This window comes from Lutra lutra, chromosome 18 (genome assembly GCF_902655055.1).
Source record: "Lutra lutra chromosome 18, mLutLut1.2, whole genome shotgun sequence".
Taxonomy (NCBI): domain Eukaryota; kingdom Metazoa; phylum Chordata; class Mammalia; order Carnivora; family Mustelidae; genus Lutra; species Lutra lutra.
In genome coordinates this window covers 16,369,655-16,392,334 of record NC_062295.1, presented here as the reverse complement: position 1 = coordinate 16,392,334, position 22,680 = coordinate 16,369,655, and the positions used below count along the sequence as shown (strand labels likewise).

At 38.7% G+C, this 22,680-nt stretch overlaps 1 protein-coding gene across 9 annotated transcripts in view; it reads right to left on the bottom strand.

The window, feature by feature from the left end:
* The window catches only part of LOC125091001 (phospholipid-transporting ATPase ABCA3-like), a 186,545-nt gene that overhangs the window by 75,294 nt on the left and 88,571 nt on the right, over positions 1 to 22,680 (bottom strand). For 8 of the 9 annotated variants that reach the window (XM_047714346.1, XM_047714348.1, XM_047714347.1 and 5 more), the window contains 4 exons: positions 19,173 to 19,302; positions 1,842 to 1,996; positions 1,442 to 1,597; positions 924 to 1,134 (listed from right to left, as the gene is read on the bottom strand). In XM_047714346.1, coding sequence (XP_047570302.1) covers positions 924 to 1,134; positions 1,442 to 1,597; positions 1,842 to 1,996; positions 19,173 to 19,302 — 652 coding nt within the window. The remainder of the gene's footprint in view (positions 1 to 923; positions 1,135 to 1,441; positions 1,598 to 1,841; positions 1,997 to 19,172; positions 19,303 to 22,680) is intronic. The other variant, XM_047714349.1, reaches the window with a different exon arrangement.

The following is a 22,680-nucleotide window of genomic DNA, read 5'->3' as shown; positions in this document are numbered from 1 at the left end:
CATATGAGAGTACAAAGCATGGGTCTTGGTGCCAGAGGGACCCACAGGTCCACTTACTCACATGCTTTGGATACATTACCTAATAAAAGCTCCAGTGTTCTGCTTCATAAAAATGGTGATTTCATAAAGATTAGATGGGATAATGTGTGTAAATATGAATATAATAACTTATCTGTAATATATGTGATTGGATGAATGAATTCAAATACTGAATTCATGATTAATGGAACACCATGTTTAACTATTCTAATGTTTCCTCCCAATTTTGAAGCACTCACTGCTTTGAGCCATGTAATTTCAGAACAAGTTATATTCAGAACAAGTTATATAGGTTTTTATATTGTTCATTTTTATTTTACTAGTTTCACTGACTAACCAGACTGTATACTTATCAAGTCAAGACAATTTTATTCCATTGTTCAGTCACTTTCTGTCCAGTAAATTCTTGTTGATCAACTGCCACATCTCAGGAATATTATTCATGAAAATAAACTTGAAAGCATTTAACTCATTATACTGGGAGTTTGATATTGATTTGATTGGAAAGGGTAAGAAATATCTAGTCACTGATTTTTTCCTCTCCAAGCCATGAATCTACGTACCAAATCCCTCAGAAGAATTACTTTACTCCTGCAACAAATTAACACTTCAGTAGAAGCTATATGTAAGAAATAAACATGACCTTTGTGGGGTCAAAAAAGAATATTTTCCAAGTTAGAATATACTTGTTAAGTAATAATGGGAAGTAATCAACTAGATAGGAACTGTCTAAATTACAGAGTTGATTTAAATAGTTTAGATCTAACATAATAGGACACAGGAAATTTTTGAAGACCTGTGTAGAGCGACAAAAAATTGTAATAATCATGTTAGAATAATATTATTAAGCCACTAGCATCCAAACAATGATCAGAGAGAGAGACCATATATTCTTTTCAGGAAAATTGAAGAGCCACAACACTGAAGGGATCCCTTGACCATGATGGCTATACGGTCACCCAGGACATCAGCTTCATCCATGTGATGGGTGGTCAGTAAGATGGTACGATCATATCTATACTGCTGAAGGACACTCCAGGTGAATCTTCTTGAAACTGGGTCCATGCCAGATGTTGGCTCATCAAGTATCACCACCTAAAGACCAAAAGAACAATTCATGATCCATGCTGTGTCCTGTGGGATAACTTACTATTTGTGGGGTGCATATTTAAGTTAAGATACATAACTTACACTACATTATATTAAGAACTCTGCAAAATGTGAAAATAGTAATCTCAAAACCCATAATCACATTACACCACCAGGTCAATAATGGGAACCCCCTCTGATTATCATTTCAGAAGTTCCTTTTAGAAAGTTAGATTCATATCAGCTCTTAGGTTTGTGTCAGGTGAGTTTCATTTATCAACTGGAGCAGGGACTCATGTTAACCATTCTTTACCTTGGAGCCTCCTATAAGTGCTATAATAATAGAGAGTTTGCGCTTCATTCCTCCACTCAGTGACTGTGCAAGTGCATCACGCTTTTCCAGCAGATCAAAAGAAGTCAGCACGTTATTAACTTCTGTGGCACGTATCTCTGGAGGTACTCCTTTTATCTAGAAAGAGAGGGCCAGAGTTTACAAGGTGCTTCCAACTTTATACTTAAAATAAATTCTTATATCGGAACTTCTCTTACACAGTTATCTATATATAAGACAATTCTTTTTCCTTTTGCTTTCCTTTATGGTAAAAGAACAATGCCAAAAAACCTTCCACTAAATTAGGGTAAGGATGTTGATCCTTGGTCACACTGCCTGAAGCATATGAAGAGTGGAGGAAAAGAACATCACTCTGACTCACCACACAGTAGAAATAGAGATGTTCTGATACTGTCAATTCTGAAAACAATATGTCATCCTGGGGGCAAAAGCCCAAGTCATTCCTGATGTGAACCATGTCTTTTGAGATATCATATCCACTAATATACACCTTTCCACTTGTAGGAAGAATCAAACCTGGAATTAAGCAGAAGATATCACAGAAGCTTAGCTTCTGTGAGAGAACCTGACAACTGTCCATTAGCACCTAAACTTCAGTCTACTTAAGGATTACTAAAAAAAGTTATCAGAGTCTTCTACAGAAGAAATACTCTGGTAAATATAAATGCCATGGTGATGGGGAAAGAAATAATTTTTCCTTTATTTTTTGCTTACCTTATATTCCAATTTTCAATGAGTATAAAATAATATTAATTATTTGAGTAATATAAAATGCTTTGAAGAATTTGCTGTTCCAATATTCTAGTACTGCTGTCTGCCATTTGACAACATATGTGAGCCATATTATGACCTGAGTATGGGATTATGAACACTGTGGTTGATTTTTTTTTTAAAGATTTTATTTATTTATTTGACAGACAGATCACAAGTAGGCAGAGAGAGAGAGAGAGAGGGAGGAGGAAGCAGGTTCCCCTCCGAGCAGAGAGCCTGATGTGGGGCTCGATCCCAGGACCCTGAGATTGTGACCTGAGCTGAAGGGAGAGGCTTTAACACACTGAGCCACCCAGGCGCCCCTGGTTGATTTTTTTTAGATGAAAAATTCAGAACGTAGGCCCCCTACCCTCTAGAAGTTAAAATTTTGTTGGAAGATAAAACATAATCATGTGTAAGAGTCTAAAAATATTTGTATAACATTTATGCATAGATGGCAACTGGGCCAGTTTTCTGGTTAAACAGTTGATAATATACTAAATATAGTTACAAAACTCCTTCTTAAGTTCCACAACTCAATAATTCCACTATAAGGCGTACTTAAAGTGGTTGAGTGCTGGACTCTTGGTTTTGGCTCAGATCTGATCTCAGGGTCATGGGATCGAACCCTGTGCTGGGCTTCCTGCTCAGCATGGAGTCTGCTTGTGTTTCTTTCTTCCTCCCACCACATGCTCTCTCTCTAAAATAAATAAAATAGATCTTAAAAAAAATAATTCCACTTTAAAAAGTACACTCTAAGGGGCACCTGGGTGGCTCTGTCAATTAAGCATCCAACTCTTGATTTCAGCCCAGGTCATGATCTCGGGATTGTGAGGCTAAGCCCTGTGTGGGGCTCTGCACCCAGCATGCAGTTCGTTGAGATTCTCTTTCTCCCTCTGCCCCTCCCCCACAATGCTCTAAAAATAATAATAATTTAAAAATTTTAAAAAACACTCTGAAAAGAAAAAATGTATTCAAGATTGTCCATTACATTTAGGGTAATTGAATGTCCTCCTTTACTCTTGTTGTTAGGTCTTCTAACCCATTTAACATTTGTCCCAGATTTTTCATTTTTAACAAAGTGTCATTATTAATGGTACTAACATAAGATGGGGCAGGGACTGGGTTGGAATACCTCTCACTTTGTATATCTGACTTCTGCCATTATTTTGTCTAGAGGTATGTGAGAAGCATGCACAATAAAAAGAGTTATCACACTTCAATGCATGGTGTCTGAAAGAGGAACAGTAACAATATTTTCTGACACAATGTCACTAACACATCCATTTCAAGAAAATTATAGAGGTACTCTCTGATACAATAAAGTGGGGTAAGATGACTGAGGCTATGAACAGTTAACACAGACAAAACACAGCAGTAGAGTCCACACAAAATACACCAGAAACACTTCCTAAAGCACCAGTCCCTAGACAATATATGATCTCTCAGAACCATTACGCTCAGGAGCAGAAAATATAATAGGCTTACCTAACATACAGAAGAAGACAGAGACCTAGACAAAATGCCAAGGTGAAGGAACTCATCCCAAAATAAAGAAAAAGAAAATGTCACAGCCAGGGATATAATCAAAATAGATAGGAGTAATATGCCTGATCAAGAATATAAAAACAAGCATAAGGATACTAGCTGGGCTTAAGAAAAGCACAGAAGACCTAAGCAGTCCATTATGGCAGAGATAAAAGACCTAAACTAGTCAGCCCAAAATAAAAACTGCTATAACTGAAATTTAAAACCAACTGGATGTAATGACTACAAGAATGCAAGAAGCAGAAGAATGAATAAGTGATAAGAAGATAAAATTATGGGGGCACCTGGGTGGCTCAGTGGGTTGGGGCCTCTGCCTTTATCTCGGGTCATGATCCAAGGGTTCTGGGATTGAGCCCCACATCGGGCTTTCTGCTCAGTGGGAGCCTGCTTCCTTTCCTCTCTCTCTGCCGGTTTCCCTGCCTACCTGTGATCTCTGTCTGTCAAATAAATAAATAAAATCTTAAAAAAAAGAAGATAAAATTATGGAATATAATGATTCTGAAAAGAAGAGGGAAAGAAAAATACTGGGTCACGAATATATACTTAGGGAATTCAGCAATTCTGTAAAGTGTAATAACATTCATATCACAAGAGTCCCCAAAGAAGAGAGGGGGAAAAAGAGGTGAGGGTTTATTTAAGCACATTAAAACTGAAAACTTCCCTAATCTGGGGAAAGAAACAGATATCCAAATCTAGGAGGCATAGGGAACTCCAATCAAAATCAACAAAAATAAGCCGACATGAAGACACATTGTGGTAAAATTTGCAAAAAAAAAAAAAAAAAAGGGGGGGGGGAGTCCTAAAAGTAGCAAGGGAAAAAAAAATCTTTAACTTACAAGGGAAGACAAATAAAGTTAGAAGCTGATCTGTCCACAGAAACTTGGCAAGCCAGAAGAAAGTAGCATGATATATCCAACATCCTGAATGGGAAAAATATGGAGCCAAGAATATTTTATCCAGCCACGCTGTCATTCAAGATAAAAGGAGAGATAAAAAGGTTCCCAAACAGGGAGGAGTCAAGATGGCGGAGAAGTAGCAGGCTGAGACTACTTCGGGTAGCGGGAGATCAGCTAAATAGCTTATCTAAAGATTGCAAACACCTACAAATCCAACGGGAGATTGAAGAGAAGAAGAACAGCAATTCCAGAAACAGAAAATCAACCACTTTCTGCAAGGTAGGACTGGCGGAGAAGTGAATCCAAAGCGACGGGAAGATAGACCGCGGGGGGAGGGGCCGGCTCCCGGCGAGCGGCGGAGCAACGGAGCAAAATCAGGACTTTTAAAAGTCTGTTCCGCTGAGGGACATTGCTCCAGAGGCTTAACTGGGGTGAAGCCCAGGCGGGGTAAGCGCGGCCTCAGCTCCTGCAGGGTCGCAGAAGGATCGGGGGTGTCTGAGTGTCGCAGAGCTTACCGGTATTAGAACGGGGAAGCCGGCTACAGAGACAGAGCCGAGGAGTGACTCTCAGCTCGGGGTTGCCTTGAACCGGTCGCAGGCTCGGTCAGCTCGGAGCGCGGCCGGAGGCCAGGGTGGCGGGAGTCATTGGGCGCTGTTCTCTGAGGGCGCACTGAGGAGTGGGGCCCCGGGCTCTTGGCTCCTCCGGGCCGGAAACCGGGAGGCCGCCATCTTTATTTTCATCCTCCGGAACTCTACGGAAAGCGCTCAGGAAACAAAAGCTCCCGAAAGCAAACCCAGCAAACCCGAGCGGATTACTCAGCGCGGCCCCGGGTAAGGGCGGTGCAACTCCGCCTGGGGCAAAGACGCTTGAGAATCACTACAACGGGCCCCTCCCCCAGAAGATCTACGGGAAACCCAGCCAGGACCAAGTTCACCTACCAAGGAGAGCGGCGGAATTCCAGAGGAGAAGAAAGCAAAGCACGGAACTCATGGCTTTCTCCCCATGATTTTTTAGCCTTGCAGTTAATTTAATTTTTTTTTCTTTTTCAATTTCTTTTTCTTTTTCTCTTCTTCTGCTAAATTTTTTTTAACTTTTACCGTTTTCTTTTTTTAACGTTTTTTAAATAGTTTATCTAATATATATATATTTTTTCCTCTTTTTATATTTTTTCTTTATCGGCTTTCATTTTTTTAATAGTTTTTTTTTCTTTCTTTCTTTCTGAACCCCTTTTTATCCCCTTTCTCCCCCCTCACAATTCAGGATCTCTTCTGATTTGGCTAAAGCATATTTTCCTGGGGTTGTTGCCACCCTTTTAGTATTTTACTTGCTCCTTCATAAACTCTTATCTGGACAAAATGACAAGGCGGAAAAATTCACAACAAAAAAAAGAACAAGAGGCAATACCAAAGGCTAGGGACCTAATCAATACAGACATTGGTAATATGTCAGATATAGAGTTCAGAATGATGATTCTCAAGGTTCTAGCCGGGCTTGAAAAAGGCATGGAAGATATTAAAGCAACCCTCTCGGGAGATATAAAAGCCCTTTCTGGAGAAATAAAAGAACTAAAATCTAACCAAGTTGAAATCAAAAAAGCTATTAATGAGGTGCAATCAAAAATGGAGGCTCTCACTGCTAGGATAAATGAGGCAGAAGAAAGAATTAGCGATATAGAAGACCAAATGACAGAGAATAAAGAAGCTGAGCAAAAGAGGGATAAACAGCTACTGGACCACGAGGGGAGAATTCGAGAGATAAGTGACACCATAAGACGAAACAACATTAGAATAATTGGGATTCCAGAAGAAGAGGAAACAGAGAGGGGAGCAGAAGGTATATTGGAGAGAATTATTGGAGAGAATTTCCCCAATATGGCAAAGGGAACAAGCATCAAAATCCAGGAGGTTCAGAGAACCCCCCTCAAAATCAATAAGGATAGGTCTACACCCCGTCACCTAATAGTAAAATTGACAAGTCTTAGTGACAAAGAAAAGATCCTGAAAGCAGCCCGGGAAAAGAAGTCTGTAACGTACAATGGTAAAAATATTAGATTCGCAGCAGACTTATCCACAGAGACCTGGCAGGCCAGAAAGAGCTGGCATGATATATTCAGAGTACTAAATGAGAAAAACATGCAGCCAAGAATACTATATCCAGCTAGGCTATCATTGAAAATAGACGGAGAGATTAAAAGCTTCCAGGACAAACCAAAACTGAAAGAATTTGCAAATACAAAACCAGCTCTACAGGAAATATTGAAAGGGGTCCTCTAAGCAAAGAGAGACCCTAAAAGTAGTAGATCAGAAAGAAACAGAGACAATATACAATAACAGTCACCTTACAGGCAATACAATGGCACTAAATTCATATCTCTCAATACTTACCCTGAATGTTAATGGGCTAAATGCCCCAATCAAAAGACACAGGGTATCAGAATGGATAAAAAAACAAAAACCATCTATATGTTGCCTACAAGAAACTCATCTTACACCCGAAGACACCTCCAGGTTTAAAGTGAGGGGGTGGAAAAGAATTTACCATGCTAATGGACATCAGAAGAAAGCAGGAGTGGCAATCCTTATATCAGATCAATTAGATTTTAAGCCAAAGATTATAATAAGAGATGAGGAGGGACACTATATCATACTCCAAGGAACTGTCCAACAAGAAGATCTAACAATTTTAAATATCTATGCCCCTAACGTGGGAGCAGCCAACTATATAAACCAATTAATAACAAAATCAAAGAAACACATCAACAAGAATACAATAATAGTAGGGGACTTTAACACTCCCCTCACTGAAATGGACAGATCATCCAAGCAAAAGATCAACAAGGAAATCAAGGCCTTAAATGACACACTGGACCAGATGGACATCACAGATGTATTCAGAACATTTCATCCCAAAGCAACAGAATACACATTCTTCTCTAGTGCACATGGAACATTCTCCAGAATAGATCACATTCTTGGTCCTAAATCAAGTCTCAACTGGTATCAAAAGATTGGGATCATTCCCTGCATATTTTCAGACCACAATGCTCTGAAGCTAGAACTCAATAACAAGAGGAAATTTGGAAAGAACCCAAATACATGGAGACTAAACAGCATCCTTCTAAAGAATGAATGGGTCAACCAGGAAATCAAAGAAGAATTGAAAAAATTTATGGAAACAGATGATAATGAAAACACAACAGTTCAGAATCTGTGGGACACAACAAAGGCAGTCCTGAGAGGAAAATATATAGCGGTACAAGCCTTTCTCAAGAAACAAGAAAGGTCTCAGGTACACAACCTAACCCTACACCTAAAGGAGCTGGAGAAAGAACAAGAAAGAAACCCTAAACCCAGCAGGAGAAGAGAAATCATAAAGATCAGAGCAGAAATCAATGAAATAGAAACCAAAAAAACAATAGAACAAATCAACGAAACTAGGACCTGGTTCTTTGAAAGAATTAATAAGATTGATAAACCCCTGGCCAGACTTATCAAAAAGAAAAGAGAGAGGACCCAAATAAATAAAATCATGAATGAAAGAGGAGAGATCACAACGAACACCAAAGAAATACAGACAATTATAAGAACATACTATGAGCAACTCTACGCCAACAAATTTGACAATCTGGAAGAAATGGATGCATTCCTAGAGACATATAAACTACCACAACTGAACCAGGAAGAAATAGAAAGCCTGAACAGACCCATAACCAGTAAGGAGATTGAAACAGTCATCAAAAATCTCCAAACAAACAAAAGCCCAGGGCCAGACGGCTTCCCGGGGGAATTCTACCAAACATTTAAAGAAGAACTAATTCCTATTCTCCTGAAACTGTTCCAAAAAATAGCAATAGAAGGAAAACTTCCAAACTCATTTTATGAGGCCAGCATCACCTTGATCCCAAAACCAGACAAGGATCCCAACAAAAAAGAGAACTACAGACCAATATCCTTGATGAACACAGATGCAAAAATTCTCGCCAAAATACTAGCCAATAGGATTCAACAGTACGTTAAAAGGATTATTCACCACGACCAAGTGGGATTTATTCCAGGGCTGCAAGGCTGGTTCAACATCCGGAAATCAATCAATGTGATACAACACATTAATAAAAGAAAGAACAAGAACCATATGATACTCTCCATAGATGCTGAAAAAGCATTTGACAAAGTACAGCATCCCTTCCTGATCAAAACTCTTCAAAGTGTAGGGATAGAGGGCACATACCTCAATATTATCAAAGCCATCTATGAAAAACCCACCGCAAATATCATTCTCAATGGAGAAAAACTGAAAGCTTTTCTGCTAAGGTCAGGAACACGGCAGGGATGTCCGTTATCACCACTGCTATTCAACATAGTACTAGAAGTCCTAGCCTCAGCAATCAGACAACAAAAGGAAATTAAAGGCATCCAAATCGGCAAAGAAGAAGTCAAACTATCACTCTTTGCAGATGATATGATACTATATGTGGAAAACCCAAAAGACTCCACTCCAAAACTGCTAGAACTTGTACAGGAATTCAGTCAAGTGTCAGGATATAAAATCAATGCACAGAAATCAGTTGCATTTCTCTACACCAACAACAAGACAGAAGAAAGAGAAATTAAGGAGTCCATCCCACTTACAATTGCACCCAAAACTATAAGATACCTAGGAATAAACCTAACCAAAGAGACTAAGAATCTATACTCAGAAAACTATAAAGTACTCATGAAAGAAATTGAGGAAGACACAAAGAAATGGAAAAATGTTCCATGCTCCTGGATTGGAAGAATAAATATTGTGAAAATGTCTATGCTACCCAAAGCAATCTACACATTTAATGCAATTCCTATCAAAGTACCATCCATTTTTTTCAAAGAAATGGAACAAATAATCCTAAAATTTATATGGAACCAGAAAAGTCCTCGAATAGCCAAAGGAATATTGAAAAAGAAAGCCAAAGTTGGTGGCATCACAATTCCGGACTTCAAGCTCTATTACAAAGCTGTCATCATCAAGACAGCATGGTACTGGCACAAAAACAGACACATAGATCAATGGAACAGAATAGAGAGCCCAGAAATGGACCCTCAACTCTATGGTCAATTCATCTTCGACAAAGCAGGAAAGAATGTCCAATGGAACAAAGACAGCCTCTTCAATAAATGGTGTTGGGAAAATTGGACAGCCACATGCAGAAAAATGAAATTGGACCATTTCCTTACACCACACACGAAAATAGACTCAAAATGGATGAAGGATCTCAATGTGAGAAAGGAATCCATCAAAATCCTCGAGGAGAACACAGGCAGCAACCTCTTGGAGACCTCAGCCGCAGCAACATCTTCCTAGGAACATCACCAAAGGCAAGGGAAGCAAGGGCAAAAATGAACTTTTGGGATTTTATCAAGATCAAAAGCTTTTGCACAGCAAAGGAAACAGTTAAAAAAACCAAAAGACAACTGACAGAATGGGAGAAGATATTTGCAAATGACATATCAGATAAAGGGCTAGTGTCCAAAATCTATAAAGAACTTAGCAAACTCAACACCCAAAGAACAAAGAATCCAATCAAGAAATGGGCAGAGGACATGAACAGACATTTCTGCAAAGAAGACATCCAGATGGCCAACAGACACATGAAAAAGTGCTCCATATCACTCGGCATCAGGGAAATACAAATCAAAACCACCATGAGATATCACCTCACACCAGTCAGAATGGCTAAAATTAACAAGTCAGGAAATGACAGATGCTGGCGAGGATGCGGAGAAAGGGGAACCCTCCTACACTGTTGGTGGGAATGCAAGCTGGTGCAACCACTCTGGAAAACAGCATGGAGGTTCCTCAAAATGTTGAAAATAGAACTACCCTATGACCCTGCAATTGCACTGCTGGGTATTTACCCTAAAGATACAAACGTAGTGATCCGAAGGGGCACATGCACCCGAATGTTTATAGCAGCAATGTCTACAATAGCCAAACTATGGAAAGAACCTAGATGTCCATCTACAGACGAATGGAAGAAGAAGATGTGGTATATATACACAATGGAATACTATGCAGCCATCAAAAGAAATGAAATCTTGCCATTTGCGACGACGTGGATGGAACTAGAGGGTATCATGCTTAGCGAAATAAGTCAATCGGAGAAAGACAACTATCATATGATCTCCCTGATATGAGGGAGAGGAGATGCAACATGGGGGGTCGAGGGGGTAGGAGAAGAGTAAATGAAACAAGATGGGATTGGGAGGGAGACAAACCATAAGTGACTCTTAATCTCACAAAACAAACTGAGGGTTGATGGGGGGAGGGGGTTGGGAGAGGGGGTGGGGTTATGGATATTGGGGAGGGTATGTGCTATGGTGAGTGTTGTGAAGTGCGTAAACCTGGCGATTCGCAGACCTGTACCCCTGGGGATAAAAATATATGTTTATAAAGCTGTAAAAAAAAAAAAAAAAAGAAAGAAAGAAAGAAAGGATGAATCCCCAAGTTTTGTAGCAACATGGACGGGACTGGAAGAGATTATGCTGAGTGAAATAAGTCAAGCAGAGAGAGTCAATTATCATATGGTTTCACTTATTTGTGGAGCATAACAAATAGCATGGAGGACAAGGGGAGATGGAAAGGAGAAGGGAGTTGAGGGAAATTGGAAGGGGAGGTGAACCATGAGAGACTATGGACTCTGAAAAATGATCTGAGAATTTTGAAGGGGTGGGGGGTGGGAGGTTGGGGGCACCAGGTGGTGGGTATTGTAGAGGGCACGGATTGCATGGAGCACTGGGTGTGGTGCAAAAATAATGAATACTGTTATGCTGAAAAAATAAATAATTAAAGAAAAAAAAAAGTAAAAATGCAAAAAAAAAAATAATGAATACTGTTATGCTGAAAAAAATAAAAAATTAATAAAAAAAAAAAAGGTTCCCAAACAATAACTAAAGGAGTAGATGATCATTAAGCCAGCTCTGCAAGAAATATTAAAGGGGACTTGTGAGTTGAAAAGAAGAACCAAAAGTGACAAAGACTAGAAAGGAACAGAAAAATCTCCAGAAATAATGGCATCACAGGTAATATAATGACACTAAATTCATATCTATCAATAATCACACTGAATGTAAATGGACTAAATGTTCCAATCAAAAGACACAGGGTATCAGACTGAATAAAATAACAAGACCCACCAATATGCTGGCTACAAGAGAATCATTTTAGACCTAAATACACATGCTGATTGAAAGTGAGGGGACAGAGGGCCACCAAAGTGAATGCCTTTGGCTTGGGTCATGATCCCAGAGTCCTGGGACTGAGACCTGCATTCGGCTCCCTGATCAGTGGGGAGCCTGCTTCTCCCTCTTCCTCTGCCCCCCACCAACTCATGCTCTTCCCCTTTCTCTCAAAAATAAAATATTTTTAAAAACGAAATGAGGGGATAAAGAACCATTTATTATGCTAATGGATATTAAAAGAAAGCTGGGGTAGCTATGTTTATATCAGACACAGTAGGTTTTAAACCAAAGACTATAATAAGAGATAAAGAGGGACACTACGTTTTAATAAAGGGGTCTAGGCAATAAGAAGATCTAACAACTGTAAATATCTATGCCCCCAACTTTTAAGCACACATCATTTAATAACAAGCATAAAGAAACTTACTGATAATAATACAGTAAAGGCAGGGGATTTTAGCACCCCACTCTCAGCAATGGACAGATCATCTACACAGAAAATGAATAAGGAAACAATGGCTTTGAATGACATATTAGACCAGATGGACTTAACAGATGTATTTAGAACATTTCACTTTAAAGCAGTAGAATGCACATTCTTTTTGAGTGCACATGAAGCATTCTCCAGAATAGATCCCATACTGGGTCACAGATCAGCCCTCAACAGGCAAAAAAGATTGCGATCATACCATGTATACTTTCAGACCACAATGCTATGAAACCTGAAGTCAACCACAAGAAAAAAAATTTAGAAAGACCACAAATATATAGAAGTTTAAGAACATCCTACTAAAGAATGGGTTAGCCAGAAAATTAAAGAAGAAACAAAATTAAAGGAAACAAATGAAAAAGAAAACATGACACTCCAAACCTTTGGGATACAGCAAAAGCAGTCCTAAGAGGGAAGCATATTGCAATACAGGCCTATATCTCAAGTAGCAAAATTCTCAAATACAGAACCTAACTTTACATCCAAAGGGACTAGAAAAATAAAGCCTAAATCCAGCAGAAGAAGGGAAATAATAAAGATTAGAGCAGAAATAAATTATATAGAAACTAAAATAATGGGCACCTGAGAGGCTCAGTTGGTTAAGTGTCTGCCTTTGGCTCAGGTCATGATCCCAGGGTCCTGGGACTGAGGCCCGCATTGGGCTCACTGCTCAGCGGAGAGCCTGCTTCTTCCTCCCCCTTTGCTGGTCCCCTGCTTGTACTTGCTCGCTCTCTCTCTCCATCAAATAAATAAATGAAATCTTTAAAACAAAAACAAAAACAAACAAACAAAAAAAGCCCAGTAGAACAGATCAATGAAACTAGGAGCTGGTTCTTTGGAAGAATTAGTAACACTGACAAACCCCTAGCCAGACTTATCAAAAAGAAAAGAGAAAGGGCCCAAATGAATAAAATCACAAATGATAGAGAGATCACAAGCAACACCACAGAAATACAATCATAAGAGAATATGATAAAAAATTATATGCCTTTCTGATGGAGGCATAATACTCCATAGTGTATATGGACCACATCTTCCTTATCCATTCGTCCGTTGAAGGGCATCTTGGTTCTTTCCACAGTTTGGCAACTGTGGCCATTGCTGCTATAAACATTGGGGTACAGATGGCCCTTCTTTTCACTACATCTGTATCTTTGGGGTAAATACCCAGGAATGCAATTGCAGGGTCATAGGGAAGTTCTATTTTTAATTTCTCCACACTGTTCTCCAAAGAGGCTGCACCAACTTGCATTCCCACCAATAGTGTAAGAGGGTTCCCCTTTCTCCACATCCCCTCCAACACATGTTGTTTCCTGTCTTGCTGATTTTGGCCATTCTAACTGGTATAAGGTGATATCTCAATATGGTTTTAATTTGAATCTCCCTGATGGCTAATGATGATGAATATTTTTTCATGTGTCTGATAGCCATTTGTATGTCTTCATTGGAGAAGTGTCTGTTCGTATCTTCTGCCCATTTTTTGATGTGATTATCTGTTTTGTGTGTGTTGAGTTTGAGGAGTTCTTTATAGATCCTGGATATCAATCTTTTGTCTGTACTGTCATTTGCAAATATCTTCAACTTTTGTAGCAACATGGACGGGACTGGAAGAGATTATACTGAGTGAAATAAGTCAAGCAGAGAGAGTCAATTATCATATGGTTTCACTTATTTGTGGAGCATAACAAATAACATGGAGGACATGGGGAGTTAGGAGAAGGCAGTTGGGGGAAATTGGAAGGGGAGGTGAACAATGAGAGACTATGGACTCCCAAAAACAATCTGAAGGGTTTGAAGAGGTGGGGGGTGGGAGTTTGGGGGAATCAGGTGGTGGGTATTAGAGAGGGCACGGACTGCATGGAGCACTGGGTGTGGTACAAAAACAACGAATACTGTTATGCTGAAAATAAATTTTTAAAAAAAGGAAAAAAAATAGGTGATGGGGATTAAGAGCACACTTACCATCATGAGCATGGAGTAATGTATAGAATTGTGGAATCACTATATTGTATGCCTGAAACTAATACGAGAATGTATGTTAACTACACTGCAATTAAAATTTTAAAAACTTCAAAAAAAATTATATGCCAACAAACTATACAACCAGGAAGAAATAGATACAATCCTAGAAACATATAAACTATGAACACTGAAACAGGAAGAAATAGAAAAATTGAACAGACCCATAACCAACAAAGAAACTGAATCAATAATCAAAAATCTCCCAAAAGGGGAGCCTGTCTGGCTCAGTTAGTAGAGCATGCAGCTTTTGCTTTCAGGGTGGTAAGTTCAAGGACCACATTGGGTTACAAATAAACTTAAAAAAAAAATCTCCCAGCAAACAAAAGTCCAGGGCTAGATGGCTTCCTGGGAAATTCTACCAAACATTTAAAGAAGAATTAACAGCTAATCTACTCAAACTGTTCCAAAAAACAGGAATGGAAGGAAAACTTCCAAACTCTTTTTATGAGGTCAGCATTACCTTGATTTCAAAACTAAACAAAGACCCCAGTAAAGAGGAGAATTACAGGCCTATGTCCCAGATAAAAAATTCTCAACAAGATACTAGCAAATCAAATCCAACAGTTCATTAAAAGAATCATTCACCATGATCAAGTGGGATTTATTCCTGAGCCACAAGCATGGTTCAGTATTTGCAAATCAATGACGTGATATTACACATTAATAAAAGAAAGGATAAGAACCATATGATCCTCTCAATAGATGCAGAAAAAGCATTTGACAAAGTACAGCACCCGTTCTTGATAAAAACCTTAAATAAAGTAGAAATAGAGGGAACATACTTCAACATCATAAAGGGCATAGATGAAAGACCCACAACAAATATTATCCTCAATGGGGAAAACAGAGCTTTTCCTCTGTGGTCAGGAACAAGATAAGGATGTCCACCCTCACCACTGTTATTTAACAAAGTACTGGAAGTACTAGCCTCAGTAATCAGACAGCAGAAAGAAATAAAAGAAATCCAAATTGGTAAAGAAGAAGTCAAACATTCTCTATTTGTAGATGCCATGATACTCTATGTAGAAAAACAAAAATATTACACCAAAAAGTTGCTAGAACTGATACAGGAATTCAGGAAAGTCGTACAATACAAAATCAACATACAGAAATCTGTTGCATTTCTATACCTGAATAATGAAGCAGAAGAAAGAGAAATCAAGGAATCAATCCCATTTACAACTGCAACAGAAACAATAAGATACCTAGGAATAAACCTAACCAAACAGGGAAAAGATCTGTACTCTGAAAACTAGAGAACACTTACGAAAGAAATTGAAGAGGACACAAAGAAATGGAATAGCATTCCATGCTAATGGATTGAAAGACTACCCATTGTTGAAATATCTATACTACCCAAAGCAATCTACATATTTAATGCAGTCCTTATCAAAATACAATAAGCATTTCTCACAAAGCTAGAATAAACAATCCTAAAATTTGTATGGAATCACAAAAGACCAGAATAGCCAAAGCAATCTTGTAAAAGAAAAGAAAAGCTGGAGGCATCAAATTCTGGACTTCAAGCTGTATTAAAATGCTGTAGTCATCAAGACAGTATGGTACTGGCACAAAAACAGACACATAGATCAGTGGAACAGAACAGAGAACCCAGAAATGAACTCACAACTGTATGGTCAACTAATCGTTGGCAATGCAGGAAAGGATAACCAATAGAAAGAAAGACAGTCTAACAAATGGGGTTGGGAAAACTGGACAGCAACATGCAGAAGAATGAAACTGGACCACTTTCTTACTCCATACACAAAAATAAACTCAAAATGGATGAAAGACCTAAATGTGAAACAGGAAACATTAAAATCCTAGAGGAGAACAAAGGCAGCAACCTCTATGACATCAGGCATAGCAACTTTAACTAGAGACGTCTCCAGAGACAAGGGAAACAAAAGCAAAAATGAACTACTGGGACTTCATTAAGATAAAAAGCTTCTGCACAGTGAAGGAAATAATCAACAGAACTAAAAGGCAACCTTTGGAATGGGAAAAGATACTTGCAATGACATAGCTGATAAAAGGTTACTATCCAAAATCTATATAGAACTTACCAAATTCAACACCCCAAAAACAAATAAGCCAGTTAGGAAATGGGAAGAAGACATGAATAGACACTTTTCCAAAGAGGACACCCAGATGGCTAACAGACATATGAAAAGATGTTCAACATCACCTGAGCATCCCGGGAAATGCAAATCAAAACCACGATGAGATACCACCTCACACATCTAAATGGCTAAAATAAACAACACAAGAAACAACTGATTTTAGTGAGGATGTGGACAAAGGGGAACCCTTTTACACTGTTGGTGGGAATGCAAACTGACGCAGCCACTCTGGAAAACAGTATGGTGGTGCCTCAAAAAAGTTAAAAGTAGAACTACCTTACAACCCAGCAATTGCTTACTAGGTATTTATCCAAAGGATACAAAAATACTTATTTAAAGGAGTACATGTACCCTGATATTTATAGCAGCATTATCAACAATAGCCAAACTATGGAAAAAGCCCAAATGGCAATCAACTGAAGAATGTGTATAGATGATGTGGCATATATATGTACAATAGAATATTACTCAGTCACTAAAAAGAGTGCCATTTGTAATGACCAGGATGGACCTAGTGTGTATCTTGCTAAGTAAAATAAGTCAGAGAAAGACAAATAGATGATTTCACTTATGTGGAATTTAAGAAATAAAACTGATGAAAATAGGGGAAGGGAAACAAAAGAGACTCTTTAACTACATAGAATGAACTGAGGGCTGCTGGAGGGGAGGTAGGCTGAGGATGCGCTAAATGGGTGATGGGTATTAGGAGGTCATTTTCTGTGATGAGCACTGGGTGTTATATGTAAGTAAGGAAACACTGAATTCTACTCTTGAATCTAGTATTACACTATAGGTTAAGTGGAATTTAAATAAAATTTGAAAAATTAAATCAATAAATAAATGAACCTTAACTCCTTTTTAAAAACCCAAACACCTGGCTTTTTAGTATACAGTCATGAGATGAATGAAATTATTGCCTCATCTGAAATGTATCAGTTGCTATGAATTACAAGTGGATCACTTGAGCAAAGTGAGACTCTTCTGGGATAGTTGTGAATTTCTCCAGCTTAACAGACAATTGGATTACAGAGATGTATGCACATGTCAAAATTTAGCAAAACACACACACACACACACACAAAGTTTAAGTGTTTCATCATAATAAAGTTTTACACCAAAAGAAAATTATAGTTAATGATATCAAATTATTTAGTAAGAAGCATACTAACATCTAAAATTAATTTTGAGATGCCTAAAATTAGGATCAATAGACATGTGGCAAGTGTGGCAAAATACTAAAATAGTAGAATCTAGGTGGTAGGTAAGGGTGCAAAATCTTTCATCTTGGATGAATGTTTGAAATTTTTTTATTTAAATTCAATTAGCCAAGGTACAGTACATCCTTGGTTTTTAAGATAACGTTCAATGATTCATCAGTTCACTATAACACCCAGTGCTCATCACATCATACCCTCCTTAATGCCATCACCCAGTTACCCTATCCCCTCACCTATATCCCTTTCTGCAACCCTTAGTTTCTCAGAATCAAGAGTCTCATATGGTTGGTCTCCCTCTCTGACTCCATTCAGTTTCCCCCCATCCATATTGTCCTCTGCACTATTCTTCATATTCCACATATGAGTGAAACCATATGATAATTGTCTTTCTCTGACTGAGTTATTTCACTCAGCATAATATCCTCTAGTTCCATCCGTGTCGATGTAAATGCTAGATATTCATCATTTCTGATGGCTGAATAATATTCCATTGTACATATATGTACCACTTCTTCTTTATCCATTCATCCATTGAAGGACATTTTGGCTCCTTCTGCAGTTTGGCTATTGTGGACATTGCTGCTAGGGTTGTAGGGTGGCTCTATTTTTAACTTTTTGAGGAAGATCCATACTGTTTTCCAGAATAGCTGCACCAGCTTGGATTCCCACCAACAGCATAAGAGTGTTCCCCTTTCTCCATATCCTTGCCAATATTTGTTGTTTCCTATTTTGTTTGCCATTCTAACTGGTATAAGGTGGTATCTCATTGTTTTTGATTTGTATTTCCCTGATGACTAGTGATGTGGAGCATTTTTTCATGTGTCTATGGGCCACTTGTATGTCTTCTCTGGAGAAGTATCTGTTCGTGTCTTCTGCCCATTTTTGACTGGATTAAGTTTTTTTGGGTATTGAGTTTGAGAAGTTCTTCATAGATCTTGGATACCAGCCCTTTATCTGTAATGTAATTTGCAAATATCTTCTCTCATTCTGTAGGTTGCCTTTTAGTCTTGTTGATTGAAAAATTTTTAATATTATAATAATCCATTCATAAGAATATATATCATATCATATATTTTACAATGAAAACTATGTAAATTGAATTAGAATGATTTTCCTACAAAGGGGACAGGGGAATAAAAGGGAAAGTAAGACAAAAGAAAAGGAAAGAATAAATGAATAAGAATTGAAAATTAAAGGGTGTTTGCATTCACCAATGGGAACAATATATTATGAAGAAAAGGCATGTGAGATGCAAAAACAAATACTGATTTTTAAACTTTGTAACAAATGTTCTGCACTTTAAGAAGAGTGTGAATTAATCAACAACTGTGTATATAACTTAAATAACAATGATGTCAATGTCAAGAGGGTACACAGAAGCTTCAGAGTTTGATGTATGGTATCTGTGATCAGGGTGACCCTAAAAACTTACCTGTAAGAATCGATAAGGTGGTAGTCTTTCCTGCTCCATTAGGTCCCAGAAGAACAGTGATTTGACCCTCATATACATTAAAAGTTAAGTTTTTTACTGCTACGATGGTATCCTTCTCCACTGTGAATTCCTGTGAAAATTTAAAAAAAGTACTAGCTTTATGTTTATTATTACTGCTTATAAAGGGCAGCATGTCTATCAACTATCCAGAAAAGAACAAATGACAGAACATTAATCTCAAAAGAAGAAAAAGCCAAAGCATAAAAACGATAAAACTGTGAAAAATAAACAATATTTAAAGGCAATATATGCAGAGACCTTAAAAGTAGGTCTACAAAACTCATCTGATCCAGTCCCACTTCAGTCCAGCTACTGTCTTGAGGCTGATAACACCACAGTCTGCTTCTCTATGTCTTCCTGCTAAGTTCCAGAACTTCATGGTGGACACACATTATACTTTCCTTGAGGTACTCCAAACACTACTCATTAGCATACCTGAAAATGTATTCCTCATGCCACATTTCTTACCACAACCCACGTAGATGCAAAGACAGAAGCCTGAGACTGACTTACCTTACACACTTCCTTCTGCCTGGTCTACTAAAACAAATCACTGCTAATCAATCCCTTCAGTCAACAAATATTTATTGTGGGCCCATACTTTGTGGCATACATTGTGTAAGGTACTATGAATACATTAATGAACAAGACCAAAATAGCTCCTGCTCTCATGACAGAAAAATTCCAGTAGGAGAAACACATAGAAATCAAAAACCTGTAAATGATTATCTATCGTAGTAACATTGGTAGATGGTGCTACTTTGTATAAGATAGTCAAGTAAAGCTCCTTGAAGTCATAAAGCTTTTCTGTTAGGGATTCATCTGTTGCATATAACACATAGTGCTCATTACATCCAGTGCCCTATCCAGTTATTCCATCCCCCCGACCCATGTCCCCTCCAGCAGCCCTCAGTTTGTTTCCTAGAGTTCAGCATCTCTTCTGGTTTGCCTCTCTCTCAATTTTCATCCTATTTTATTTTTCCTTCCTTTCCTGTATGTTTATCTGTTTTGTTTCCTAAATTCCACATATGAATGACATCATACGGTATTTGTCTTTCTCTGACTTACTTCACTTAGTGTAATACCCTCTAGTTTCATCCATGACATTGCAAATGGCAAGATTTCATTCTTTTACATGGCTGAGTAAAATTCCAGTGTGTGTGTGTGTGTGTGTGTGTGTGTATACACACACACACCACATGTATTTTGCCTTTTAGTTAACCTTGGCTGTGCAAAAGCTTTTTACCCTGATGAAGTCCTAAGAGTTCATTTTTTAAAGTCTCTATTTTTAATTTTTTTCTTTTTTTACTTATTTTTTCAGTGTTCCAAGATTCAATGTTTATGCACCACACCCAGTGCTCCATGCAATATGTGCCCTCCTTAACACCCATCACCAGGCCCTCCCAACCCTCACCCCCCTCCCCTCCAAAACCCTCAGATTGTTTCTCAGAGTCCACAGTCTCTCATGCTTCATCGCCCCTCCGATTTCCCCTCAACTCACTTCTCCTCTCCTTCACCCAGTGTCCTCTGTTATTCCTTATGCTCCACAAGTAAGTGAAACCATATGATAATTGACTCTGCTTGACTTATTTCACTCAGCATAATCTCCTCCAGTCCTGTCCATGTTGACACAAAAGTTGGGTGTTCATCCTTTCTGATGGAGGCAAAACTCTATCATATATATGGACCATATCTTCTTTATCCATTCATCTGCTGAAGGGCATCTTGGCTCTTTCCACAGTCTGGCAACTGTGGCCATTGACAGATGGCCCTTCTGTTCACTACATCTGTATCTTTGGGGTAAATTTTTAAAAAATTTTTATTATGTTCAGTTTATTTTTGCTTTTGTTTCCCTTGCCTTTGGAGATGTGTCCAGCAGGCAGGAAGGAGTGAGACGGGGAGGGAAAAGGAAGGGGAGTGGCAGTGTATGATACTGGGCATGGATAGTATTCTGAGTGCTTTTATGCATTCCCCAGACTAATCACCTCTGAGAGCAGACAGTCTGTGGGCGCCCACCGCTGCCTGGGTCCAGCAGAGACTCCAAGCCAATGCAGGCCAGGAGGAGGAGTGGAAAAGTGTTCTGCTGGTAAAAGGGGAAGGTCCGATGAAAGGTCATTAGGGTGAGGGAGAAGAGGTTGCTTCCTGTGTTCTCTTCTAGAATTTTGATGGATTCCTGTCTCATATTTAGGTCTTTCATCCATTTTATTTTTTTTGTATGGTGTGGGAAGTGCTTCAGTTTCATTCTTCTTTTTTTTTCTTTTTTTTAATTAATTTTATTTTTTATAAACATATAATATATTTTTATCCCCAGGGGTACAGGTCTGTGAATCACCAGGTTTACACACTTCACAGCACTCACCATAGCACATACCCTCCCCAGTGTCCATAATCCCACCCCCCTCCCAACTCCCCTCCCCCCATCAACCCTCAGTTTGTTTTGTGAGATTAAGAGTCACTTATGGTTTGTCTCCCTCCCAATCCCATCTTGTTTCATTTACTCTTCTCCTACCCCCTCGACCCCCCATGTTGCATCTCCTCTCCCTCATATCAGGGAGATCATATGATAGTTGTCTTTCTCCGATTGACTTATTTCGCTAAGCATGATACCCTTCCATCCACGTCGTCGCAAATGGCAAGATTTCATTTCTTTTGATGGCTGCATAGTATTCCATTGTGTATATATACCACATCTTCTTTATCCATTCTTCTGCATGTGTCCCATTTTCCCAACACCATTTGTTGAAAAGACTGCCTTCTTTCCATTGGATATCATTTCCTGCTTTGTTGAAGATTAGTTGGCCACAGAGCTGAGGGTCCATTTCTGGGCTCTCTATTCTGTTCCATTGATCTATGTGTCTGTTTTTGTGCCATTACATACTCTCTTGATGATTACAGCTTTGCAATAGAGCTTGAAGTCCAGAATTTTATACCTTCAGCTTTGCTTCTCTTTTTCAGGATTGCTTTGGCTATTTGGGGTCTTTTCCAGTTCCATACAAATTTTAGGATTGTTTGTTCTAGTGCTGTGAAAAAAACGCTGATGGTATTTTGATAGGGATTGCACTGAATTTGTAGATTGCTTTGGGTAGCACAGATATTTTAACATGTGTTCTTCCATCTATGAGCATGGAATGCTTTTCCATTTTTTGTGTCTTCCTCAATTTCTTTCATAAGTGTTCTCCAGGGGTGCCTGGTGGCTCAGTTGTTAAGCGTCTGCCTTTGGCTCAGGTCGTGATCCCAAGGTCCTGGATCAAGCCTCACATCAAGCTCCCTGCTCAGCAGGGAGTCTGCTTGTCCCTCTCCTTCTGCCTGCCACTCGCCTTGCTTATGCTCTCTCTCTCTCCCCTTGTCAAATAAGTAAATAAAATCTTTGAAAAAAAAAAAAGCATTCTCCAGTTTTCAGAGTACAGATCTTTTACCTGTTTGGTTAGGTTTATTCCTAGGTATCTTA